Source organism: Drosophila elegans, unplaced genomic scaffold (genome assembly GCF_018152505.1).
Source record: "Drosophila elegans isolate 14027-0461.03 unplaced genomic scaffold, ASM1815250v1 contig_476, whole genome shotgun sequence".
NCBI lineage: Eukaryota > Metazoa > Arthropoda > Insecta > Diptera > Drosophilidae > Drosophila > Drosophila elegans.
Window position 1 is genome coordinate 16797937 of NW_024545863.1, and position 25487 is coordinate 16823423.

Consider the following 25487-nt stretch of genomic DNA (forward strand, 5'->3'; position numbering starts at 1 on the left):
AACAAATTTTATTAACAATGTGTATATGCAATTTTTCGAAGATAGCGTGAAAATCGAAGCTATATTAATCATAATTCCAAATTTTTCTTCGCTCGCGCCAGCCAGTATCAAAATGGCATAGATAACATTTTGGCCACATTGTCGGCTTATCAAGCACCGCCGAAATGGCTGCAAAAGATAAGGGAAGCTAAAAAAAGATTAAAGCTAGTTTTGCGACCAGATAATTTACAAATGTCGGCACAATGGTTGTAAATTATCTCAAACGTTTTTGCTTTTATCTGAAAGGGTTAATAAACTGGAAAGTTTTTGGTAAATGGATTGCGAAGGATTGGAGAGGTAATGACATTATTATAGTTAAGTAACTCCTGATGGGGATTTAATCATGCATTTTAAATTAAATATTAAAGGTGAAAAATAATAAAATTAAGCAAATATCTTTTGAAGATAAATATAACGGCAGCAGAACACATAAAATTATTATTGGTGTTCAAAAAATATTTATTTTGTGGGATAGGTGCACACTCCCCTGCCGGTAGCATTTATGACATAAAATTACTTATATTAAAGTCGTCAGTGTCCGTTCCCAAAAGTGTAGGGCAACTTGTTTGGCGGCCTGCCATGGAGCAACAACAACTGAACTCTCACAGCATTTCGCACTCTTTCTCTCCCTGCTGGGAAACTCTTTTAGCTCGCTCTTTCTCTTCTCTTGTGGGTAAGATTGGCTGATGCAACACTTGCCACACGTTGCAACAGCTGTTTGGGTGGGCCTGGCCCAGCTGATTGCTCAAATTTCCCTCACCAATGTTGGCCAAAAAGGGGTGGCTTAAACCGTAGAAGCTACGTCGGCTAAAATTAGCCGGAAAAATGATTCACATTAGGGGTTGTCCTGTCCACTTACATAATGTTCTGGCACGCTTTTGTCGCTGGAAGAAAATACGCTTTTAGCCAATTTGTGATACATAAAATGTACATATGTACATCTCATATACAAACAGATATTTGTTTGCAGATATACAATTTTGGCCATGCATAGTAGCTTCGCAACTTGGGATTGGCATAGGAACACTGACGTGGTTTCATTGGGGCACTGGAGCCCGGTTTTTATCTTGTCTGTGTGGTGCACGATAAAATCAGTAACAAGAAAATCTACGTGTTGATCAACTAATGGCCAGACTTTGCCCGAAATCTTGATAATGTACATTTGTATGTACATATTAACTAAATGGATTTTCATGTCAGTCACGAAATATTACCATTTAAGATATACGGCAAGGTATAATCCAATTAATTATACACATGAATAGTTAAAACACGGCCAATGTTTTTTTTTTAAGCTAAAATTAAATAGTAATATTTTGTTTGCATTTTTAAATTAAATAAGAGTGCTATTAATTTTAAACACAATTAAAATTGTTGTAAGTTCGCTTACGTTGTCAAAATACTGTTGGTGTTTAACTATGTTGTTTTAAAATTTTTTTTTTAAATGTGTAATTTTAAAGAAAGTGGGATGTTTATTGATTAAAAGTTTTTTATATTTCTATCAAAGTCAATATAAAAAATATCTAAACTATGAATATATGAAAAAGCAAACAAGACAGACCTCTGGATCTAAACAACGATTATACTGTATAGCTTTGTAAAAATAAGCATTAAAAACAAATTTTGGTTGCAATTTATATGTATGTACATCAATGTTAATTTCAACCGAATATTATGAAAAGAGTTTGCGATGACACCTTTAAAAGCGTCGTTTTGCAATTCGATTTAGGGATTTACTTTAGTTTTGTGTACCATGGGAGTACTGTAGTCAAACCACTATGAAAGAAAGTCGGGCAAAGTGAATGTACCTAGATGCCCTCCCGCTGAGCTCATGTTGTGAGCGGGAGATTAAAACGTGAGCTGTGATTCGAATTGAAATGGGACTTAAGCTGAGACGGAGAAATGAGACTTTGTATTTACTTGAAAAGTATCGGACTCTCTTGGTGCGGACATCAGTCCGGTGACGACGTTCAGTGAATTGTCTTGTTCGTCAGGGTCTTTTAGATTTTTTCTGGGACGTAAACCTGGATTTGCTTGTCATGCTGTTGCTGCAGTGGATAGTTCCACTTTTAGTGATTGGAGGATGCTCCGCTGGGCCGCAGAACGTGCTCCTACTCCTGGCTGATGATGCTGGCTTCGAATCGGGCGCCTATCTGAACAAATTCTGCCAGACGCCTCATCTGGATGCACTGGCCAAGCGTGGATTGCTGTTCAACAACGCGTTTACTTCGGTGAGCAGTTGCAGTCCCAGTCGGGCACAATTGCTCACTGGTCAGGCCAGTCACTCCAGTGGAATGTACGGACTTCACCAGGGCGTTCACAACTTCAATGTCTTGCCGGAGACCGGATCGCTTCCGAATGTGCTACGTACGCAAAGTGGCGGTGGGATCTTTAGCGGCATCATTGGCAAGAAACACGTTGGAGCTGCTTTCAATTTCCGTTTCGATTTCGAGCAGACAGAGGAGCAGCATTCGATCAACCAGATTGGCAGGAACATCACTCGGATGAAGGAGTACGCCAGGCAGTTCCTAAAGCAAGCAAAGGACGAGAAGAAGCCCTTTTTCCTAATGGTGGGCTTCCATGATCCACATCGTTGTGGCCACATTACACCGCAGTTTGGCGAATTCTGTGAGCGCTGGGGCAGTGGTGAGGAGGGAATGGGCAGCATTCCCGACTGGCAGCCCATCTACTACGATTGGCGCAATCTGGAGGTGCCCGCTTGGCTGCCCGACACGGATGTGGTGCGCCAGGAGTTGGCTGCGCAGTACATGACCATCTCCAGGTTGGATCAGGGTGTGGGTGTGATGCTCAAGGAACTGGAAATGGCTGGTTTGGCAGATCAAACCCTCGTGATCTACACCTCCGATAATGGACCACCTTTTCCCGGGGGCAGAACTAATCTCTACGAGCATGGCATACGCTCACCGCTGATTATTAGCTCTCCAAGGAAGGAGGATCGCCATCATGAAACCACGGCAGCCATGGTTAGTCTACTGGATATATATCCAAGTGTGCTGGAGGCTCTTGAGATTCCCAAGCCGAATGACACCAAGATCGTGGGAAAATCCATACTGCCTGTTTTGAGAGAAGAACCTTCGATTAAGGAGAGTGACTCGGTGTTTGGCAGCCACAGTTACCACGAGGTGACCATGGCCTATCCCATGAGAATGGTGCGGAACAGGCGCTATAAGCTTATCCACAACATCAACTACTGGGCGGACTTTCCCATCGACCAGGACTTCTACACCTCACCCACCTTCCAGCAGATACTGAATGCCACAATCAGCAAGCAATCCCTGCCCTGGTATCGATCCCTGCTGCAATACTACCAGAGGCCCGAGTGGGAGCTGTACGACATTAAGGCCGATCCCTTGGAGCGATTCAATCTGGCAGAGAAGCCCAAGTACAATGGCACCCTCAAGCAGCTGCGACAACAGCTCTTCGACTGGCAGGTGGCCACCAAGGATCCCTGGAGATGTGCCCCGCACGCAGTCCTACAGGAGCAGGGCATCTTCAAGGATCAGCCCGCCTGTCTGACTTTGGGCCACGAGGCACTGCAGCGATCCAAGCGCAAAATACTCAGCCAGTACGAAGAGTATGTGGTCCTTTCCTAGGTCTGACCAGGTAATTCTTAGATAGTGTTTGTTGTCTTATCGCACCTTGAATAAAAACACTCTGCAGTGCTGATAACACAACCAATTACTTGTTTTTCACCTCACAGGCGGCTACAATTGTTATCAGAAAGTTAGGTATTATTCGTTTTGTATAAATAATATTATGAACAGGTTATAAGAAGGGCGTAATTTTGACTACTTTGGTAGAAACACTCATACTCAATTTATGTATTTTTCGCTTTGTAATATCTGAAAATAACCTTCAATTTAAACCATATTAAACTTAAATATTATGCATTTAAAACAAATAAAAACCATTTTAAATATAATATTTTTCACATGAGCCTAAAGGGGTTTATATATGCTTGTGCAATTATTATAATTATATTATATTATAATTTTATACTTAATTTAAATATTACATATAAAATTTTTTAATCATTCATATTATTATGGGTGTAGTCCAAGGTCAAGTGAGTAAAGGCAATTAAGAATGAAAATTTATTTTATTAAGTAAAGCTTGAAGCTTTAAAAAAAACGCATTTTATTATTTTCGATTTTTAAAATTAACGAATTTTATAAAATTTTACAAAGATAAATTTTATAACCGAACCGAAAAAAAACAATACGCAACTATAAATAAATCCTTTAATTGCTAATAGAAACGCGACCAATGTTTTTGAAAACCATTGGAATAACAAAAATCAAAACATACGTATACATATAGACCTTTTCTACTTCACAATCTACATTCTAAATGTACTAGCAAACACAAAACACTTTCTTAAGATCCAGACCTTGATTTTTACCTTGAAAGTGCTTGCAACAAGGGGCAAAGAATGGAAACGAATTGCCCAGCCAGCTTCAAAGGTTGCATCAGCCCAGACTGACGAGCACTCGTGGCACTGGCAACATGACCTCAGCCACTTTGGGGTGGCAGGATGGATCCACGGGGTGTGGATGCTGCGTCACGTTTCAATGTCATGCCCATTGGAGGGGTAGTCGATGGTGAAGGGAGGATGTTGTTGCCTTCGGGGGTGGCGCACACTTTTCCGCTCGTCTGTGTCTGTGTGGAAAATCGAAAATTTCAATGCTTCTCGGGTTTATTGGTGGCGCCTCAGTCTCCGCATCGGCATCCTCATCCTCATCCAAATCCCCGAGCCGAGCAGCATCCGAGTCAGTGTTACACAACAGGCAAGGGCAGCACGTTTTAAGGTCAGCTGGCAAATGGGAAATATCAAAGAGTAAACGTAAACGCTGGACTTTTCGCATTTATGACTTTGAACGAAAGACACATTAAAAATTAAATTTTATTAATTTTGGTTTGCATAAATTAGGTTCATCAGTTTTAGCGTAATTATTATATGTATATGGTTTATAATGTATATTATTTAAGTTACCGCCCACACAAATGCATAATTACAATAATTATTGTTTACACTTCTGCGCTCGTCAGTGGGACAGAGAATGTGTGCTTGGATAGATAGTCGCTGGCGATACTGAGGATCCCCAAATGGGGCCCTCTGGAAATGATCGCTCCGCTGGCTTTCTGTCCGTCCACGAGGCAAATGTTTTATCTCTGGCTCTCAAATTGAATTCTGTTAAATTGTTTCTCTTGCTTTTCGGCTTTTAGCATTTTAACTAATTTATTATCAACACAAGTTGCATGGATATCAATTCAATTCAATTTCGCTTTATACGTAAATATACTTGTATATCTTGTGTATATCTTGCTTAAACGTATATACATTCGTATATAGTGCTTAGCTTGTTCCGTTATATGCCAACATGAGACTATTTTAATAATTTTATCGGTTTGCTATTTGAATTCTTATATTCTTTTGGGTTTCTCTTTTAATATATAAATATTTGATCTAGAGTCGCGGTCAGTAAACGCGTTAGTAGGTTCGTAAGTGTTGCTATGCTTCGATTGACTTGACTGGATTTTGCTTACGTTTAGAGTTATTATTATCAACATTTTTCTGGAAATCGTTTAACTAGTTTTATGCTGGTTGGTATTCTTTAGGAGGATTCTGTTACATTTACTTTGCCGCTAGTACTGTTTGTTTATCTGTCATCATCGTTTTTGTTTGTTTTTAATATTCATTATATTGTTTACGTTGCTGCTCAGTATAATTTATAATAAATACATAATAATAAATATACATGTAGATAATACGCTTAATAAATATATTTATACATATATTTGATTTCATTTAATATATATATATATTTAGTTGTTATGTATATAATTAACAAAAAAAACAACACACATAAAAAGGAGCAAAAAGTAGGATACAAATTTCGCTTGTTTCATCCTTTAAAGAAATTGAATTATTCTTTACATTGAACAACGAACATCAAGAACGGTATTCCGTATTCCTTTTAGAATAGAGTGTGGGGAGTATTGTTTTTGCACAAATATACGTAGGTAGAGTAGGTATAGGTATTTCGGGTATATAATAAATATAATATATGTGTGGCGTATGATGTGGATACGTAGCGTTAGCCTATAAAGGGAACTTGCATAGATAGCGCATTGGCGTAGGTAGGTTTAAATTACAACGATGAGACCGGATAAAAGTCGTAGGCAGGAGGAAGGAACAACTTAGGGAGTAAGTAAGAAAAAATTACGCGCTTCCATGGGTGAACGACGAGAGTACGGGTAATTTAGTTAATTAGCTACAGTTTTTGCTTATGCCGCCGACCACGAACTGTTCTAATACGTGACCTATTGTGTGGAGTTAGCACTAAGAGTTCGCATTGCAGCGAACAACATCGCCGACGTTTGATTGAGAATCAAAAGTGAAAACGCAAGGAAGTTGCATTGCGCGCGTAACATCTTGTAAATTTAGTTAGTTAATTCGTACATTAATTTAACTCGTAATTAATTTGTTAATTATTGTGTTGCCAACTGGTAAAATTTTCGCACATAAAATTTAGTTAGCTTGCATATGGCCACCATGAATTTAGCCTGCTGTGTGCTGCTAGCTAAGCCGTATCGTAATATCCGTAATCGTAGTAACCCGCTCTTCTAATTCAACTATATATATATATATTTGCATCTATGTGCTGCTTCGGCTGCCTTTGCATCTGCTGCCCACTTTTGCGCCTCTGATGGCGAAACCAACATTAAGGTTATTGTTCTCCAATCCGCGATCTACGTACGTCTTCAGCCAGTTTTGATAGGATGGGTTGGATTGACAGGATGGGAGTTGGGATTTTGGGATCAAGATCTGAATCAGCTTAGTTGCCGTTGGGCAGGGGCACCTGAACCTGGACGTAGGACTGCGGGAAGTAGCCGGTGCGACCGTTCACCGCACCCTCGTACCAGTTGTCGTCCACGCGATTCAACAGGGTAATGATGTCGTTCTCCTTGAACGCCAGCTCGCCGGGGTTCTCCGGCTCGAAGTCGTAGAGGGCCTGGCAGCAGGGCTGCTGCTGGCGCTGCGGCGTCACGGCCATCGACTTGGCGGGTGAGCGCATCGGCGAGGGCAACGGCGAGGCGCTCGAACTAATGTGAGACGGCGTGCCATCTTCGTTGAGGCCGCCGCCACCGCCGTCCAAGTTCAGATCGAGCAGCGTCTTGGGCACGAACTCGTTGCGTGGCCGGCTCTCCGCCTCGGATCGTTTCTCCTGCAGCGTCTCCTGCAGGCCGCGCAGGATGTCGGCGCACTGCGAATGAAAATCGTACAGTGCCTCGGCAAAGGTGACCATCTGGGAGACATGCTCCGTGTCGTTCTCGAGCAGATTGAACATGCCCACTTGGGCCAGCTGGAGTGATTCACCGAACTTGTCCTCGGCACCGCGAATCTCATCATCCTTGGCCTGCCGGCGACGCTTGCAGTCGAAGTCCAGACGCCGGCCCTGCAGCTTCTTGCGATGATGCATGACCTCCTTGAGGTCTTTGGTCTGCATATGATGCAGTGGCTCCAAAAAGTTCTGCTTGATGTTGTCGTCCAGCGAATACTTGACGTCGGCCATCTGTTTCAACGCTTCGCCGAATTCGACGAGCGCCTGCGCGAACACGCTGTTGTCCTCGCCGAGCTTCTTCCCATAAGTCAGCATGCATTCCGCGAGCAGGCCCTCCGGCTGCGGATACGTATTGGACTTGGCCTGTCCGGACAGCTTCGAGATGCCCTTGACCGCTGCCATCTTGGCCCGCGCCGTCGGATTCGGCTGCAGGAACTCCTTGGTCTTCAGCTGCAGCTCCTCGACCAGCTCCACCGTCACGTCCGTCTTGCGCTCCATCTCCATGAAGTCCATGTCCAGTTTGGTGCCCTCCGCACCGCCCATCTTCTCCGTCATATACTGGTTGGCCTTGTTGATCTGCTTTTTGAGTCCGGCGAAAGCCATGGCTGCTGCTGTCTTCTGGTTTTTCCTCGGGCGCAATCAATGAACTGGATACTCGATGCTGGATGCTGGATACTGGCTACTGGCTGGGGGCAGTGGCAGTTCGACGCAGTTGCTGTGAACGGGTTGGTTGGGTTAGTCGAGACTCAATTTCGTCGACGTCGTCGTCGTTGTCGTCGTCGTCGTCGTCGTCTTGTGATTTTAATTTCAATGTCAATATCAATATCAAATCAACAAATCATCAATGGGCGCTGGATGAGCGTTTCTATTTTTAAACGTTTACGTTTGGAAGACTTACGCGGCGCCTGCACTTTTCTTTTCCTCGCTTTTGGGGGGGTGGTGGTGGTTTTTTCTCGCTTTTCCTGCTTTTCCTGCTTTTCTTGCTGTTCTTCGGGAGGCTGTGGCGCAAATGCAAATGCCAAAGCTATCGCGTTCGAGTTCTACTTTTCCGCTGGCACTTTCACTCGCTTCGCTTGCTCTGCACGTTCTGCCCTCTTTCGGTCAGCTCTGCTCGTAATCTTCGATTTTTTCCAGAACCTTGGGCTTTGGGCTGCGTAATGTTTGAAGGACCGTGAGTCGTTACTACTACTACTAGTCGCGCGCAGGGGGGCGGGGGCTTTGGGTCGCGTTTTTCTCTGTTTTCCTCGAAAATCAATATCTTGGCTGTGTACAACACGAATTTGCAACGGCGCTAGATGTGGGAAAATAAAATATCGGTCCTATCGTTGTTTGACAGGGATCATCGAGGCTTTTCCATCCCTAACGATTCCACTGCATACTCTGTTATCATTATTAATCGATTATCCGATATACTTTTACCAAAGCTATTGGAATTTACCGTCGCTAGGGCCATGTTAAAGCCATTATGTTCTGATTTTGAATTAAGTTTTAAGCAAATTTATTTATCTGCAGGATATATATTTTAGTTTTTCTTATTTGAAAATGGGTGGGTCCTTTAACAGAGTCCTTTACGCTTTTACAAATGCTAATATATCATATATTTAAAAACTCAATTAAATTGCTGACTTGAGGAATAATTTTGGTGCTCTGCCATCTATTTTTCATGTAATTTTTAAAGTTAAAATCCTGTTCGTCAATTGCAAAAAAATTTCTTGATGTAGGACAACCGTTTTGTATGTAATGTTACATTTATTTAAAGTACAATAATGCAGTCGAATTTTAAACTTGGCGGCTCTATAACAGAAGGAAAATGTAAACAACGATAATATTCACTTAACAGCTGCTGGACTACCTTAACATATTCGCGCCAAATGTTAGCATACTGTTATTCAAATATAAGAAAATTTTAAAATTTTAATTAAAATTCAAGTTAATGCTAAAAAAGGTGCTAAAAGGGATTAGCTACTGTTGGGAATTGCTTAAAACAATAATAAGATGAGTGGCTGGATGACTCAGAGTGGGATAAATTATATAACAAAGTAATTTTGTGCAAAAACATGCAACAGACCTTCCAGCAAAACAATTAAGTTTATCTTGCCGAAGTGTGCTCAGGATTTTCAACCGGAAAGGTCCAGATAGAGATCTCTTGGTATTGTAAAAACCGGTGACGTCATCGCATGAAATAGCAACTTTAACTATCCAACATTCCTACACACAGTTTTGCCTTATCTATGCAGATAACCCCCGAAGGGTACTTAGCACCTGCAAACGGCGAACAAACAATGAACATGTAAATCAGTTCAATCGCAGTAGTTTAATATAGTTATATAGATACAAAAGATAAGATCATCTCGGCGTGTTTTTAATGGCGTATAAAAGCCCAGAAGCATACACTATCCAGCAATTAGTCTCGACGAAACCACAACGACTGAGAACCAACCGAACTCAGAAGAAAATGAAATTCGCAATTGTTCTACTGGCGGCCAGCATTGCCTGCATCAACGCCCAGGTGAGGAGATATAGCAGCCCCGATAAGTGGATTATTATTATGCAACAGGTTTAATATATTTCTCCTTGAACCTTAAAGGCTCCGCTAGCCGGAAATCCCTTTGCCGCCGCCAATCCCTATGCGGCTGCCTTTAATCCCTTCCTAAACGGAATATTCGGCGGTGCCGGCACTGGAGCTGCCGCTGGAGTGGCCGCTCCGGTTGCCCCAGCCGCTCCCTTTGGCGGCGCCTCGATTTCCTCCTTCTTCCAGTCGATAGTCCTGCAACGCGAGGCGGAACGTCTGCTTGCCCAGCCCGATTTCCCCGTCGATCTGGCCGAGCGGGTCCAGGAAGTGGTGGCCAGCTCGCAGGAGGCAATCAGTGGTTGCGCCAACGTCACCCTGCCCTGGCTGCAGATTCGCTGTGTGAAGCCGCTCCTAACCACCGCCAAGAACCAGCTCAAGGTCATCGATGATGAGTGGCAGGCGCGTCTGGCCGCCGCCCCCGCTGCAGCAGCTCCTCCTGCCTAGGATGCTTGTTCTGTCTTCCAGCTGCCCTACTTAATATCCATTATTCCTTAGCTATAGCTAGCAATCGACCAACATAGATGCAATATAATTTAAATAAGCTTAATGCTGGAATGCCCTTTTCTTCTTCGTGATGGTTGGTGAACAAGTGGGGGAGGGGGGAAGGCGGTGGCCTGAGAGTCCTGACCTAGGACATGCTTTGATGTGGCCAGGCCAGCTTTGCATTCCGCTGCTGCTTTATTAAATTTCCCATCGGGAATTACAAATTTTGGCGTTGCCTTCTTGACGCTTCTCGGGGCGCAAATACTTGGCTGCTCACGTCACCATCGAAAATACTAGTTCAGCCCGTTTGTCCTCGATGAATAGGATGCTAAATGCCTCTGGGAAAAGCAGTGGTGTTATTTTTTTATGGATCAATATAAGGAAATTAAATGTGTTTAAGCTTAATAGATTTATAATTTTATTTTCAAAAAATTTGAGAATTTGTTTACTAAATAATTTGACATTGATTAATAAAATGCTAACATTTTAATTTTAATTTAATAATAAAATACTCACACTTTAATTGATGGCAATTTGATCATGATGTCGAAGACATATGCTTTAGTTTGTTAAGAGAATAAATATAAATACAATTAATAAATATATTTTTGTTAAATTAAGCGAGTAAGTAGGTATAAAGTAAACTTAAGATTTCAAGGGTCAGAATCTCATATTTGTATTAAGCTTTGGAAATATTTTACTTAGACTTATTTGAGATAAACCGACATCACTGTGGCGCACACTTGAGTCTGGGTGGAACTTGACGCATTTTGGCCAAATATTTGAACTACGTTCCTCCGCCTTAGCTGTTATGCTTTGCTGGTGGCCTTACCACCCCTCCCTCTTTTCGGAGGGGTTATGACAGCCCTTTTATGCATTTATCAATTGGCGCTGCCAAATTGTTTCCAGTGCATGATTTGGTTCTCAATTGGTCCTCCGTTGAGGGTCGGGAGTTCAGCTCGCTTGATTTGCGTTCAGTTGCAGCGGCAATGTTGATTTATGTGCCAGGCCAGCTCCAATTATCCAATGTCCTTAACCAAATGGCCGGTCGGCCGTCCTGCCCTTTCGATTCGAATCGAATCGATTCGATTTGATATGGCATTTGCATTCGCATTTGAATTCGAATTCCAAGCCAGGACCTGTGGTTATTAAATGGCTTGGCTTAACGAGCCAAAGACTGGCCAAAAATGACCAACTGTCCGGTCTGCCGGATGATGGATAAGCCACGGACAAAGCCCCTTTGGGCTGGGCTTAAGTTTAAATTCCAATATGTAATTAAATGTAAATTTCAAATATACACAAGAGCCGCCGGGAATGATGGGGAGTGCAAAGTTTGGGCCACTTAATTGAAATATTTCAAGATTCAAACTTGAGTTGGCCGTTGTCATTACAACAACAGCAGCTAACTAGAGCAGCCGCTGCCGCAACTTGTAAAAGTTTCGGGTAGTGTTAGCCGCGAACTGCTCAACCACCCCGTCCAAAACTAAGCCCCAATCGAAAAGCTCTGTTTTGGTAATGCAAAAGTTGTGGCATTTGAAATTCACGCAGCGGCAAAAAATGGTAATGCCCAGCACAGAACAAAATCCAGCCGCATTCGGTGCTGGCGCTGGCCAACCAAGTGTGTCTGTGTGTGTATATGCCGAAATTGGTTGGAAAAAATACAAAAGTGCGACACACAGGCCCCCTCCAAAAGTGCATGTATGTAAATTTGTTTTGGGTTTGCGGCTTTTGTTTTGATGCAAAAGTTGTGTGCCCCCCAAAGTAGGCAACAAAATTTCTGCGGTTTTGGCCTTGTGTCAGAGTTCGTTAGTTTGGGTTTTGTATTATACGAAAATTGGTGAATGAGTAAATCTCTTCTCGACCAAAGTCCGAATCGAATAATGAATCATCCACGATTCGGTTGGTGTTTATACGCTGTTTGTTTTTAGCACTTGCTACTGTAACTTGATCCCCAAGTGCCACTTCCGTTGCCCACTGATAAACTTATCTATTTATCCCAAGAAATATAGCCAACATAAAGCATAATGAGGTTGAGGTTATCTTATTGTGTTCTGCCCAGACATAGAGAGATAATAAAGGCTGTAAACACTATTATTGCGCAAACAGAAGATAAGCTTGGATGTCTCTAAAGATTCGGATATTGTGCTTCAGTCGGTCATTGAAGGTTTACAGAAAATGTCGAGTACAACGCTGATCACATTCTTTGTCTTGGTTGTTTTGGTATGTAAAATAACATTTATTTGAATTATAATAATATCCAAAATCTCCTCATCAGACAGGACAATCGCTTGCCCAAAATGTGGCCGTTGATCAGTCAGCTCAATGGGCCAATGAGCTGTTAAAAACCGCCCAAGTTATAGCCCTAGAAAAGTTACCCACTTCTGCTGACGCCCAAAATGATGCCAAAGAACAGCTGGACACGTTAAAAATGGCTTTATCCCATTGCGAAACTGAGCTCAGATCCACTGGAAATGTCGACCAGCACAAAAAGTGTGTTAATGCCGTCTTAAGTGGTTTCTATATGGCATTGGATCGTTTGGCCAGCGAGCATTGGGCCATCTTTGGAGCCACCTCAGGTGCTTCGCGTATCGGCTTGTTTTGCTAGCTCTAAATCATCCCAAAAGTGCAAACAGAAATCAATGAAATCTCATTTAAACTGTTTTTTATTGTTAAAAATGTTGTTGTTTTGTTTACCTGAAATTTTGGGTTTTCTTATAAAACTAAAAATGTTTAAATCAATAAAGTTAGTTATAGTTTGTTGAACCCTTTGATTTACCAAATAATATCTTTGAGGTTTTTTTTTAAATATTAAAAATGGAAAAAAATTTTTAGGAAACTTAAGTGTGTATAATTTAAGTTATTGATTAATTAATTTTTCTAAAACGATTAAGCCTAAAATATCTTTCCTCATAATAAAAAGTTGTTTCTTTAGTTTACACATATAGTGTACCATGAGTTGGCTGTCAATATCATTTGGATTACTTTTATTTACATTTTTACTTACGATATGGGCAGTGAATCCGCGATGGCAAAGTATGGCCTACGACGTGGCCAAGGAGATGAATGTGACCGATGAGTTGAGGGTCCGGGAGGCTTGGAAGTCAGCCATATCCGTGGGCATGCAGCTGGAACATTACTTTCACCGAAAGTTGGACAAAGACAAGAAAACTGGTGCCCTTGGCGTTTTGGATAGTGCATACACCGATGCGATCGTTTGCATTCGAAGTTACTACGAAGGCCATCAGATGGAGCGCTTCAAGGACTGCATTCGCCACGTGCTCGAACTCCACATGGCCCGACTGCAGTCCCACAGTGATAAATTTTATGGGGTGCGGTCTAGCGGAGCAAGCAGACTTCAAATCTGGCACTGATGATTATGGAGCATTACAGCCCGATCGCTGGCAGGCGTCAAGTCTGCTTTCTTTGTGTCTTCTACCCTCTGTTGTACTTCAATTAGACAGTCAACTCGACACCCGACAGTGCAGTGTTCCCCATCTCATTCTGGGCTTTGGGTGGCTTTTGGGACGCCAGTCTAGTGCTCATTAGGCAAATGTGTGGGGTGGGGCGGGGGTTCGGGGAACGGTTGGAGGGCTGCTGTTTCCTAATTATAATCATTAGACGCGAGACAAAACCCTGGCAAAGCAAATAGCGACATTAGCTGTGCGGAAATGTGTGTCAATGAAGATGAATCTGCAAGAGACGCCAGGGTCTAGTCCTGAGACCCGAGTCCTGGGAGGACTGGCATTGTGGATTATATGACATTGGAGAGTCCTCCTCCTTGGTAAGTTTGAAACGGGGCAAAAAGCGGGAAACTAATGAGAATGCAAGGAGTAACTAGCGAGCTGCATGCAAATTTCCATTCGGATGTTCAATCATTTGCTCTGCTTTAATTGCGTTCGTAAGGGCTGTTGTTTAAAGCTTTAGGTACATCCATAGAAAAATCATGGTTAATGCAAATATTTTCATTTTCAACTAAATATTTTTGGTGCTAATTTAGTCCCGAGGGGTGTTGTGTTAAATTTAAGTGTTTTACACTCTTATCTTCAGATTTAAGAGTGAGCAAATTAAGTTTTAAACAAAAAAGAAATTGAAATCTACAATTTTGCTGTTGTATAAATCAATTAAATATGTTAATAAATACATTATCATGTTTTTTGAAAAACAATGTAGCTTTCAAATGTATAATTTTTAATTTTACACTGGTGTTTTTTTCTGGGTGTACTAATATCACAAATCAAGGTTTGTTACTGTTATTTCTTTCAACTTTTTCAAAAGCGATGCATATAAATCGTTTTTTAAAAATCATTATAAAAGCAATCATATCGGCATATATACATAATTAAATTAAGACTTATACTTTTTCTTATGCTTAAGTTTATTTTCTTTTTTTTTACATTTTTGTATCACTTTATGATGTTGCATATCCCATTTTTTTAAAACATTTTTGTACCTCTTGTAGGCAATTGCTGGAGTATTTTGGTCGACTTAAGCCTTTGAATCTGCCTCAGATGTGGTTTCCGTATCGGAAGCAGGTGCATCCGGTTTCGGCTCATCAGTGTTGCCAAACACACACATGGGACACTGCAGGACGAAGCGGAAATAGTCAAGGAATATAGATATGATTTAAATGGCTTTTAATGCCTTACCTTCTCCTTGAGCACCACTCGGTATTTGGGATGGCTGGGGGGTTTACAGAAAAAATTGATTAAACTTTGTAAACGCAACGCAGGTAAAATTAAATTGCACACTAGTGAAAATTGTTACTTGAATATATATTTACTGATTTCTGAAAAGCAGTTTTTTACTTTACACTTAAAAAAAACGGAACAGTAAAAAAATACATGACTATTGAATGTTAAATTGTATATTTAATATCAAAAATAAATATTTAATAATAATAATAAATACATGGCATATTAACCTGCATAATTAAATATTAAACATTTTTGGGTTTAAAATAGATCTTATTTAAATTTAAATTAAATTTGTAGATATTTAAATTGAGTACTAAATATTCATATTTATACTTCGGATATTTAAAAAGTGTATACTCACCTTATGCCATACACAATTGGGTTGTAGACGGCACTTGTCTTGGCGAATGTCGCTCCCCAAATGGTCGTCAGGGGCGTCAATCCCTCGATTTTGAAGAGGCCGAAATAGCAGATGACCAGGTAGGGTGTCCAGGCCATGAACCACAGCGATATGGTGGTGAGGGCCACTTTGGCCAGCTTTCCCTCGGCACTCTTGTCGCAATCCTCGGAACTGCGCAGCGACTTGACATTCATCTTCTTGGCCTGTTCCCGCATCGCCTTTTCGTGGGCGGCCACGGCTGCGATGATGAACCAATACGAGTAGCAGATGAGGAACAGCGGAGTGTAGTACACGAACAGGGAGTAGGTGATGAGGTATGATCTCGGATTCCAAAGGCGTGTCATATAGTCGATGCTGCAGGCAGTCAAATTGCCCTCGGGCACATAGCTACTCCAGCCAATTAAAGGCATCACGGTCCAGAATACAGCCATCATCCATATAAATAGTATTTTCATTATGGACGTCTTGATGGTCATGGGCGTGCCATTAATACCTTTCACAATCACATTGTACCGATCGAAGGCGATCATGCACATGGACCAGATCGACACGCACCCAAACAGCGATCCACATCCCGCATAAATGTCGCACCACAGCGGTCCCAGCACCCAAGTTTCGTAGTAGAAGTTGATGATCATCACCGGCGACTGGGAGGCCATCATGCAGAAGTCGGAGAAGGCCAGGTTGAGAACCAACAGATTTGCCGGCGTGCGCAGCGACTTTGTTCCACCGAAGATGTAGACCACCACTCCGTTGCCGCAGCACGAGATGATCAGGATGACCAGGGTGAACACGCCGAGGATCTTGCTCATCATGGGGTCCATGGGGGCGAAGCGGCTCCAGTAGGGGTTCACCAGGTGCGCCATGTCGGGCAGCACCTACCAGTCATGCAAAAAATTATAGCAATGGAAAAGCATCTGGGGATTATGAACCAAGAAATATGCTATTTTTTTTTGTAGCATCAAGGAAATCAAATCAAAATAAAAAATCAACAACAACTTTTTAAAATAATATTTTATGATTTCGAAAAGTATCACAAGCTTATCATCTTTAAGAGGATTCGATTTTCTAAGTTCAGTTTTTATTAAAAATAATATAAATATTGCTAACTATTTTTTTATATGCTTAAGGCTGAGAAAAGTGCTTCTAAATATATAAAAGTATTTTGAATTGCAAGGTAATTAGTAAGTAATAAGTACAATCGTGTGGAAACTAATTTTTAAAGCTTTTGTACAATGTGTTGATGAGTAATTGAAATTGTATAAAACTTTGTCAATTTTTGATCATTTTTAAAAGCGAAGCAAAAAGCTTGAAGTGTGTCACATATTTTTTTAGATAAGAAAATTGAGATCAAAAATTCTTAGTTTAGCCTTCTAATTTTTAGTGACATCAACTCACTTGCACAACTCATTTACCAATATTCAAAATGTTTTTCAATTCGTGATTTTCTTTCGCTTTTCTTATTCTTACTTTGCTTTGCCTTTAAGTTTGAGTTTTAAGAAATTAGAAAAAGTACTTATTATTTTTCACAACTCTTTGCTAAAAACACAATCCTTTCTTAACAGCCATCTGAAAAAATGGAATCTGTTGCCCGTTTACTCACATTGTCCAGCACGGAACCATTGCCGCTCGACTGTGCCTGAAACCTGGGCCCGGAAAGGGCCAAGGCGAATGGCGTCTCCGGCAAATGAGTGCGCTCCATGCTCAGCTACCCGCAACCCCTTCGACGATTCGAATGCTCATCGAACTAGATCTGAGCCAAAGGGGCCGAATTTTCAGCCCTTTATAGCTGGTTCCTAAGCCAATTAGCCGCCCATCAGAACGGTGAAAAAGCTCGTAGACGGCGGACAGGTGCCAGATAACAGTCAGTTTTATTTTTCCACCGATACACTTTAAGATTCATACGCTAAAAAGTCTAAGGGCATGGTCGAAAGTCCATTAAATTTGTTTCAGTTTTGTTTGAAGTCTTAATTCCGACCGAGATCTATACACTAAAGTGCTGCTAAAAATTTCTGTCCACATTTCTGGCACAATTTTCGTTGTGTTCCCTGGGTGGAGGCGGGCATTGAGGTCTTCGAGTAGGATGGATCGGTCGACGAGGACTGGGACTTAATCTCCGGTGGCAGAATATACAGACCACTGTGCTTGCTACTCTCTGGCATTGGGTTCACAAATTCAACGTCCTTTGCCGCCTTCTCCTTGTTGGCATAGTAAAGATCCTCATCCTCTGAGCTGGGCAGCTCGTACTTGACAATATCGACCTTTTGGCTGAGAATGAGCTGCTTGCAGCACTCTTTGATCTGGTAGTAGGCAGACCGAAACTTCTTCATCTTGTGGGTCTACAGAATTGAATTTCGTGATTTAATGCAGAGTATGGCCAAAACGACTTGGCAAAACTCACCGGTGACAGATTGTCTATGAAAGCCGGCTGCCCATTCTTGCCAAAAGAACTCAAAAGCAGCACATCGCACTCCTTGTAAGCAGGATTTGCACCACCCCAGAGCAGAAGTTCCTTGTAGACGGCCTCATCCATGGCCACTACGTAGTCAAAGTAGTGAAAGTCATTCACTGTGAACTGTGGAAAAAGTTAAATAAGAGCAACTCAATAAATAAATGACATGAAATAACTGCAGCTCACCTGGCGACAAAAGTGATCGGATCGCAGTCCGTGCTCCCGCAGAATTTGCAAACAACGTTTGTGAGGTCTACGTCCAGTGTTCCATGTCCTCAGGCCAGCACTGTCCACTTCCCAGTAGAGGCTCGTCTTGACCATCAGATTCTGCATGATGACCTCGGCCATTGGCGAGCTGCAAGAGTTGCCTGTAATAGCGGAGATTTCACTACTCGATACCCAAACATCAGAAACACATAACAAATTACCCATGCACACAAACAATAACTTCTTGAACGCCATTTCTACGTTTTTTGTGATATGTACCTATAATTTAAACAAATTTTCTAGTTTCTTTTCCAGACTTGTGTTATTTTTTGAGTGAGCTTCACAAGTGCCACATATCTACATGTCGTTGCCAAAATGACCCAGCTTACTTGGTAGTTGACTTTTTGATTCGCTGGCATGCTACGTTTAACCAGAGTTAAATATTAGGTTGAATGACCACTTCCTAAGATTATGATCCCCACTAATGCCTTTTTTACGGCACTTGCAGCCCTCCCTTTTGGATTGAAGTCCTTTTGCGCTTTTCCTCTACTTGTGTGCCACGCCCACAATGTCCTTATTCTGCGAAAGGGGGCGTTCGGCAAGATAGTGTCACGTGGCTGTCAGGTGTTGGCCACGTAGAGTCTTGCCGCGAGCTGCATTCGAAATTAGCCAACAAGTTCAGCGAACTTGCAGTTGGTAAGGGGAATTTGATGAGGTTAGAGCCAATCCCACCCACATATGTTAAAAAGCTAGAAAGCGTAAATACACTGAAGACTTTAAGGTTTCATATATTTCAGGAAATGTGAAGCTTTTTAGCTTATTGTACTTTGAATAGATTTTAATTTATTTAAGATGGATTTTAGCAATCCAGGGACTTAAAATCGTTCATGATTAAGCTTAAAGGATAATTCTAAGCCTTTGAAAAAAATGACAAAATAAATGACAAAGACAAACAAAGAAATATTTAAAAATGAAATCTTAATCCGGACTTAAATAATAATATTTTTCGCTTTTGATGTGTGGCACCCATTTATTGATCACTTTAATGCATCTCACACAGTTGTGCAGTTTTTATTCTAAATTGTTTTTTCCACTTGTAACTGATTGGAGCAATCCCTCTTTATGCTGATGTCATGTCATGAAGGCACTCACCACTCACCGCACAATGCAGCCGGAATTCATTTTATTTCAGTCTCAATTAAACGAGTTTGGTCTGAACGGATCAATTTTGAACATTTCAGAGGGCGAATACTATGCTAGCGTTTTTTATTTCGATTTAGCCCACCCCACCGGGGGAAGGAGGAGTGAAGCGAGTTGGCTTGTAACTTGGCCATTGGCAATATCCAATTGGAATTGCATTGAACGACTAAATTGAAAATGCAGCTGAAAAAGCATATTTCACTTATCACTTTTCACACAAAACACACAAGCAAAGGGGAAAACAAAGGGCGCTGGCCAGGGGCGGCAGGAAAAGCGGGCTAAATGAAATTGTAAGCGCAAAAGTAAAACACAACAGCAACATGCAGCAGTCGCAGCAGCAACGGCAGCAACAGCAGCAGCAACAGCAGCAGCAGCAGCAGCAGCAGCAACAGCAACAAGTCAGTCAGTCACCGGGTGAGTGGGAAATAATATGTGCTCGCATGCAGGGAGGGCGTGGTGAAAAGCGGGTTAGTTGGACGGACGGAAGTGTGGCTCTGGCACTGCATTGTTGTTTTAATTAAAAACAAACCTCCCGAGTTCCTGGCCCGACAAAAACAGAAGCAGAAACAGAAGCAGAAGCACAAGCTGGCAAAACGGAAAACCAAAGTGAGCAACCTGAGAGGACAAAACGGAGGTGTGTGCGGTGGGTGGCTGTGAGAAAGTGTTGAATATTTAGAGCAAAGCTGCAAAAAACTGTGGCAAAATCCCAGAAAAATGTAGCACGAAAATCGCTCACAGAACGAAAGAAAACCCAACGGGCGAACACACAAGCGGAAATGTGCGACTATCTGCTCATACATATGTAAGTGTTGCCGCTTATGTGTGCTGTTGCATTGGCTAATGGCAACCGTAATGCTGTGGCATTCCCCAAATTAAAGGATGAGTCGGCCAAGAGCCGCACCTAATGGCAATTTAAATGAAGCAGCCAGGCTGAACAAAAAACTAGCCCCAAAAACAGCTGCAGAACACATAAAGCTAAGGGCCGACCTGCTTTTTGTTGTGGTATACAAATGCAATTTACAGCACAACAATCAGCGGTGAACGCAAATTGCGGCATCAGGCCAACAAGAAACTAATAGAACATACAACTTTGTTGCCGGCCAGGAACTACATTAACTGACCGCTGGAAAGGTGCAACAGCAGGAGTAACAAAAGGGGTAACAACGGGCGCAACAAACGCAACACAACACAAAAAAATCAACAGCATCCTCATAGTTTTGGCCACAAAAGCACATACAATTAGACATAGAGCTGGCTGAAAAGAGGAGGTGGGGCAAGTAGGCCAAGAAGGGCCGGAAAACCTCCTGTGTTTGCGGCCATTTTCCGCTGATTGAGTTTCGGCGTACATATATGTATTTCCGGGTTTGCTTTTTAAAATGAAATTTGCCGTGAGCATATGTAAACTGGCTTCTTGCTGCTGTCCGGCGCCAGAGGTCCGTTTGCGTTGCTAAACAAACGCCACTTTAACCACTTTATATGGTATGGGGTTTTGCTCTGCGTTCAGGTGTAAAAATTAAAAAAAAACAACGAAAACAGCGTTGCTACATCCATATGTGCACAATATATATTTGTGGTTGCCGTAACCAAAACAAGCCGATCTAATATATAACCATTTTATTAGACCTAAAGTGAATTGCAGGAAAATCAAAAAAGCAAAGATAAAACACAATCATTCAAAGATTAGGAATTGACGTCTGGAGATTGCCTACACTGGCAGAAAACATTTTGTTCTCACATTTTTGACAAATTTGTCACATTTTTTTTACGGCTTAAAGGATTCGTTTTTTTCTTAAAGTTTCAATAAAGATTACGTATACGACAGGAATGACCCAGTGCATTTTTTTGAATTTTGTAAAGTTCAACAGCATTAATAAAAAAAGATTTGTTTTAAACCCTAAATATCTAAATTTAAATTTATTGAGTTTTTAAGTTTTATAAGCTACAAATTGACTTAATAGTATAATTTGGGTATTTAATTTTAAAATTCAAGTCAAATGCTTTACCGAAGAACAGAACACACATTTTTCCCAAGCCGCAATGTCTTATCTCTCGAACATTTTTAAACAGATAAATAATAATAATATTGTAATGCCATCTTTTGGGCTTCGGCTGCCTTGGGTTGAGAAATGTCTGGGGAGAACATTAACAAATGATGCAGGAAACTGACCGTAGATAGACGGATCGGAGGAAACCCAAACGAACCGGGTCTCATTAAAAAGGCAAAGGCAAATATGGCCGAGCGTCTTGGCAATTTCCACAGCCTTAAATTCGACCTCATCAATAGCGAGTGCGGCAGCCAGTTGAAAAGTCGTCTGGCCGAGATTTTTTGTGGCCGATAATGCGGCACGTAGCGGCAATTCAGCAAATGATGCAGGAACTGGCAACTGGAACGGGGAGGCAGCCAAGTTCCTTGGCCAAGTCAATCGGCTGGAGCGGCAGCTTCATCTTCGGGACGGCTCGTAAGTCACTTACCATTTTGAGGTATTTAATGAGCCAAAAACTTTTTGCCGCACATAAATTAAAAGTGGACTGGCAAGTCTGACCCGTGCCCCCCACCGACAAGATTTGGATCTCCACGGGCTCAGGGGTCAGGTGTCCATCTGACCAGCAATATGGCTCTATTAGCATGCCCATTAAAATTAGACAAATGGTTGCCATTGCCGTTTGCCGTTTCGCATATCCGCAACTTTTGCCCAGTCCGCAGATTTATGGCTATGCGAGTGTTCGCCGTTGGCTGGATTTTGCGATTGGCCAAGGATTTTGGGCCGCATTCACATACGTCACTTGAGAGAAATGCGCTGTGGCCGTTGGTTATGATAAATGATTTTGTTGACCATCAACCGAAATGCAAGTGTGTGCTCTCGGCCAATTGTGTATGTGAAAGTCGTTCAAAGTCATCTATACCGTAATTGGCGATAGTAAGTCACAAGTACTTAGAGCGGCCTAAAAAACTTGAAAAAAACACAAATTTAAATAGCACTTTAAACATTTAAACACTAACAACTCTTTTTTAACTATCGCATATATTAAACAATGTTTCTATTGCAAAGCGCTTAGAACATTTTTTTCAAAGCTACTTATAGGCTTTATATTTTAGGGCACCTACGAGTACGTGTGTTTATTAGGGCGCTTCAAATTTATATACAATTTTAAGGTAATACTTTCACACGCCTATATAATACGCTTTGGTGCATTTAACGCGCACGAGGAAGAATTCATTGGATCAATTGGTTTTTGAGATTCTGTATGTTTGGTTTTTTAACACAATCAATATAATGTTTAACGCGAGCGTACGTGCTTTTTTAATATTGTTATACAAGCAAATCAATGATTATAGGACAACTAGTATGGGAAAGCTTAAAGGTTGTCAACAAATTTGTATAGATTTTGGTAGTACATTTTAAAAAATGTCGTGCATGGCAAAAAAAAAGTACGCATTTAAAAAATATTAGGGAAATTAAAAAACTTAAGTAAGTGAGAAAAGCTATTCTTAAAAAAAACTATAATGACAACACATATTTTTGTCCGCCATTCCTCTTTTCAGAGGGATATTTTTCTTTTAAAAATGGCATGCCACTTTAACAAGCCAACACTTTCTCCAATTGAGCTGGTCAAATGGAATGAGATTTTCCGCCTTGATCCCTTTGCTGGCGCAGGTCCTTTGTGTGTGTCTAAGCCGCTTCCACTTGGCATTTCCTTTCGTGCCGTGTCCCGACATCCCTGGCAAATTTAACCCTTCACTTCATTAAACGTACTTGCCGATACCCCAAGGGCACACAAATCACTCTGGCCGCAGATACAAAGGCTGGCTAGGATTGGATTTGGTGTGGCCATAGAAATTCGGCATATAGCCAAACAAAAGCCTAATCGTGCAGCTGCCTCCGCCCAGCCACGCCCTCAATGACTCCTGGAGGAGAAATGGTGGAGCTACCGCCTTTTGCTTGTAATCCATCAACCTGCTACGGTTTTGATTCGGGCCACTGTCACAACAAATACGGCAAACAACAGGGGGAGAAATTGGCAAGGAATGGGTAAAAGGGTTTATTTTTGCGTGCGGACGGAGCTGGTGGAACTAAAGATGAAGATGTAGGCCTGCCACAATGAGCCCGAAAAGTTGCCAGCAAATTGTTTTCCATTCTCTGTTTGCCGGTGCGTGTTGTTCCTGCTTCCGATTGGTGTTTTAGGTATTTAAGCATTTAGTCAGTCGACTGAGCCTCTTTCACTTCGGTCTATCGGTCTTTTCAGTTGTCATTTCGTCCACTTTTTTCCTCTCCATCTCCGGTCAGCCTTTGTGGATGAAATGAAATCAATGTGACAAAGTAAGCCTCTTGGCAGAAGCCAAAGCATACCAGTTTTGTTCGATTGAATTCTGCTCAGTTTTCAGTTTTAAGTGTGCTTTTGATTCAAGATTCGCTCAAAAAACGAGGAGTAAAATTCTTCTGAAACTACGATCTCTTATCCAAAACATTGATTTCATATCATAAGTAGTTTAAAACAATTTTCAAAAATAATTGGAACTATTTGATATATAATCAGCATTTCTTAGATTTAGAAGTAATACCATATTTATTTGATAAATTAGTGTTTCCTATACGTTACTAAAACTTTTAAGTTATAAATCTTAAAAAAAAATTAAGTGATTATTACAGTACGCTGTCTATTTCAATATATCTTTTGGCTACTAATTTTAATTCATAGCAATGGTCTATGTGAATTAAAAAGCAAATCTTATGTGGTTATAGTGTACACCAATACAATATCTATCTATACGGATAGAACTGATAGAAAATTGCTCAATTAATATAGTTTCTATTGTGGCCACCATCCAATTTTGCAAACATTTTTTTCCCAATTTTGACCACATTCCTTGTTTCATCCTCGAGTTGTCAATCATTCCAATGATGTGGTGCATTGGAGATTGAACAAACTTCCGATTTTGATTGCAGCTGTAGCAGCTATTCCTCCTTTTTTATATCGTTCTTATTGTTGGCGCGCCAATTTCAATGCCGCACGCACATGACTTGGCCACAAACTTTGTTATTTGGCCATGACTGTCGGTCCAGCCGCAAACCATGGTCAGCGCATCAGCAGCAGTTGGATAAAGTTTCCTGCACTTTTCGGAACTGGCAACTTTTCTCATTTGTGCGTGTGCATTGGTAAGATGCACACTCGTCTGTAACTCGCCACTCTCCCTTCAGAATAATGTCCAACTGTGGAGCAGACCCCCTTGTGCCTCTAATAGGACAAGCACGAAACTAATCCGCAACATGACGACAAGAAAATTGAATTCTCGCAACTGTCAAATTGAATCTGCCTGCGCCTGACCCTTCCGGCTGGCAATTGTGGAATCAAAACTTGAGCATTTTTGGCTAAAAGGGAAAACCATCCAGCTCTTGGTCTTTGTTTTGAGACGTTTTGGTTGACGGTAAAAACCTCTTAGAAGTACTCCGGGTTATTTGGAGAATTTTTTATTTACAAACAACGAACTACAATGTTTAATTAGGCACCTAAAATATAAGTTTAATTTTAAAAATGAATTACTTGCACATATTTAATCCTCTTTAGAGACATTTAAAAATTGAAATAGACCGAACATAAACGGATACAAAACTAAACACAAACTCAATTTTTGCGCATCTTTTTAAAAACTGAATAAATGTTCGAGTTAACAGCTTACATTTTATAAAAAAAGAAATACTTTGATGATTGATCTTAAATGTTCTGTGGAACAATTTAAAAGCATGCTTTTTTCGAGTACTTTTCACATGAGTGATGTTGCTGTTATTGGCTTCGCTGACTGTTCACCCATTGTAAATTTCGTTTATTGACTTGCCTTGACACCAGCGCCTGGTTCGTGATAATGACAGACTTCATCGATTACGCGATTATCGCAGTGTCACTTTAGAATTTTTCGCAAAATTTCCTCGTTTTAAGGGCGGAAAAGCTTTTAGCCTTCGCCCTCGTGTCCGCGCACTCCTCAATCTCAATCTGAACCGTATTCGCAACGCCCACTTTGCGTCATTCGGCGGATGAAATTGCTGCGCTTCAAGTGTAATATCACTTAAGCTCTTAA

The 25487-nt window shown here is 41.3% G+C and overlaps 7 protein-coding genes across 7 annotated transcripts; 4 read left to right on the forward strand and 3 right to left on the reverse strand.

Annotated features, from left to right (window-relative positions):
- Window positions 1-1996: 1996 nt before the first annotated feature.
- LOC108135827 (N-sulphoglucosamine sulphohydrolase) lies at window positions 1997-3734 on the forward strand. The gene has a single exon (XM_017256709.2). The coding sequence runs from the start codon at window positions 2079-2081 to the stop codon at window positions 3651-3653; it is 1575 nt and encodes a 524-aa protein (XP_017112198.1). The 5' UTR covers window positions 1997-2078; the 3' UTR covers window positions 3654-3734.
- Window positions 3735-4916: 1182 nt separating this feature from the next.
- Window positions 4917-8711, reverse strand: LOC108135828 (endophilin-A). Its single transcript, XM_017256710.2, has 2 exons — window positions 8305-8711; window positions 4917-8121 (listed from the first exon to the last, which is right to left on the reverse strand). The coding sequence occupies exon 2, from the start codon at window positions 8007-8009 to the stop codon at window positions 6900-6902; it is 1110 nt and encodes a 369-aa protein (XP_017112199.1). The 5' UTR covers window positions 8010-8121; window positions 8305-8711; the 3' UTR covers window positions 4917-6899.
- Window positions 8712-9787: 1076 nt separating this feature from the next.
- On the forward strand, window positions 9788-10525 carry LOC108135735. Its single transcript, XM_017256568.1, has 2 exons — window positions 9788-9915; window positions 9994-10525. The coding sequence occupies exons 1-2, from the start codon at window positions 9862-9864 to the stop codon at window positions 10420-10422; spliced, it is 483 nt and encodes a 160-aa protein (XP_017112057.1). The 5' UTR covers window positions 9788-9861; the 3' UTR covers window positions 10423-10525.
- Window positions 10526-12578: 2053 nt separating this feature from the next.
- LOC108135738 lies at window positions 12579-13224 on the forward strand. The gene is made up of 2 exons (XM_017256572.2): window positions 12579-12681; window positions 12737-13224. The coding sequence occupies exons 1-2, from the start codon at window positions 12637-12639 to the stop codon at window positions 13064-13066; spliced, it is 375 nt and encodes a 124-aa protein (XP_017112061.1). The 5' UTR covers window positions 12579-12636; the 3' UTR covers window positions 13067-13224.
- Window positions 13225-13404: 180 nt separating this feature from the next.
- LOC108135737 lies at window positions 13405-13938 on the forward strand. Its single transcript, XM_017256571.2, has one exon. The coding sequence runs from the start codon at window positions 13413-13415 to the stop codon at window positions 13830-13832; it is 420 nt and encodes a 139-aa protein (XP_017112060.1). The 5' UTR covers window positions 13405-13412; the 3' UTR covers window positions 13833-13938.
- Window positions 13939-14818: 880 nt separating this feature from the next.
- LOC108135817 (opsin Rh2) lies at window positions 14819-17310 on the reverse strand. The gene is made up of 4 exons (XM_017256693.2): window positions 17159-17310; window positions 15517-16433; window positions 15108-15141; window positions 14819-15042 (listed from the first exon to the last, which is right to left on the reverse strand). The coding sequence occupies exons 1-4, from the start codon at window positions 17255-17257 to the stop codon at window positions 14947-14949; spliced, it is 1146 nt and encodes a 381-aa protein (XP_017112182.1). The 5' UTR covers window positions 17258-17310; the 3' UTR covers window positions 14819-14946.
- A 97-nt stretch (window positions 17311-17407) lies between these two features.
- On the reverse strand, window positions 17408-18585 carry LOC108135744 (low molecular weight phosphotyrosine protein phosphatase 1). The gene is made up of 4 exons (XM_017256577.2): window positions 18436-18585; window positions 18194-18375; window positions 17957-18130; window positions 17408-17894 (listed from the first exon to the last, which is right to left on the reverse strand). The coding sequence occupies exons 1-4, from the start codon at window positions 18467-18469 to the stop codon at window positions 17547-17549; spliced, it is 738 nt and encodes a 245-aa protein (XP_017112066.1). The 5' UTR covers window positions 18470-18585; the 3' UTR covers window positions 17408-17546.
- Window positions 18586-25487: the final 6902 nt, after the last annotated feature.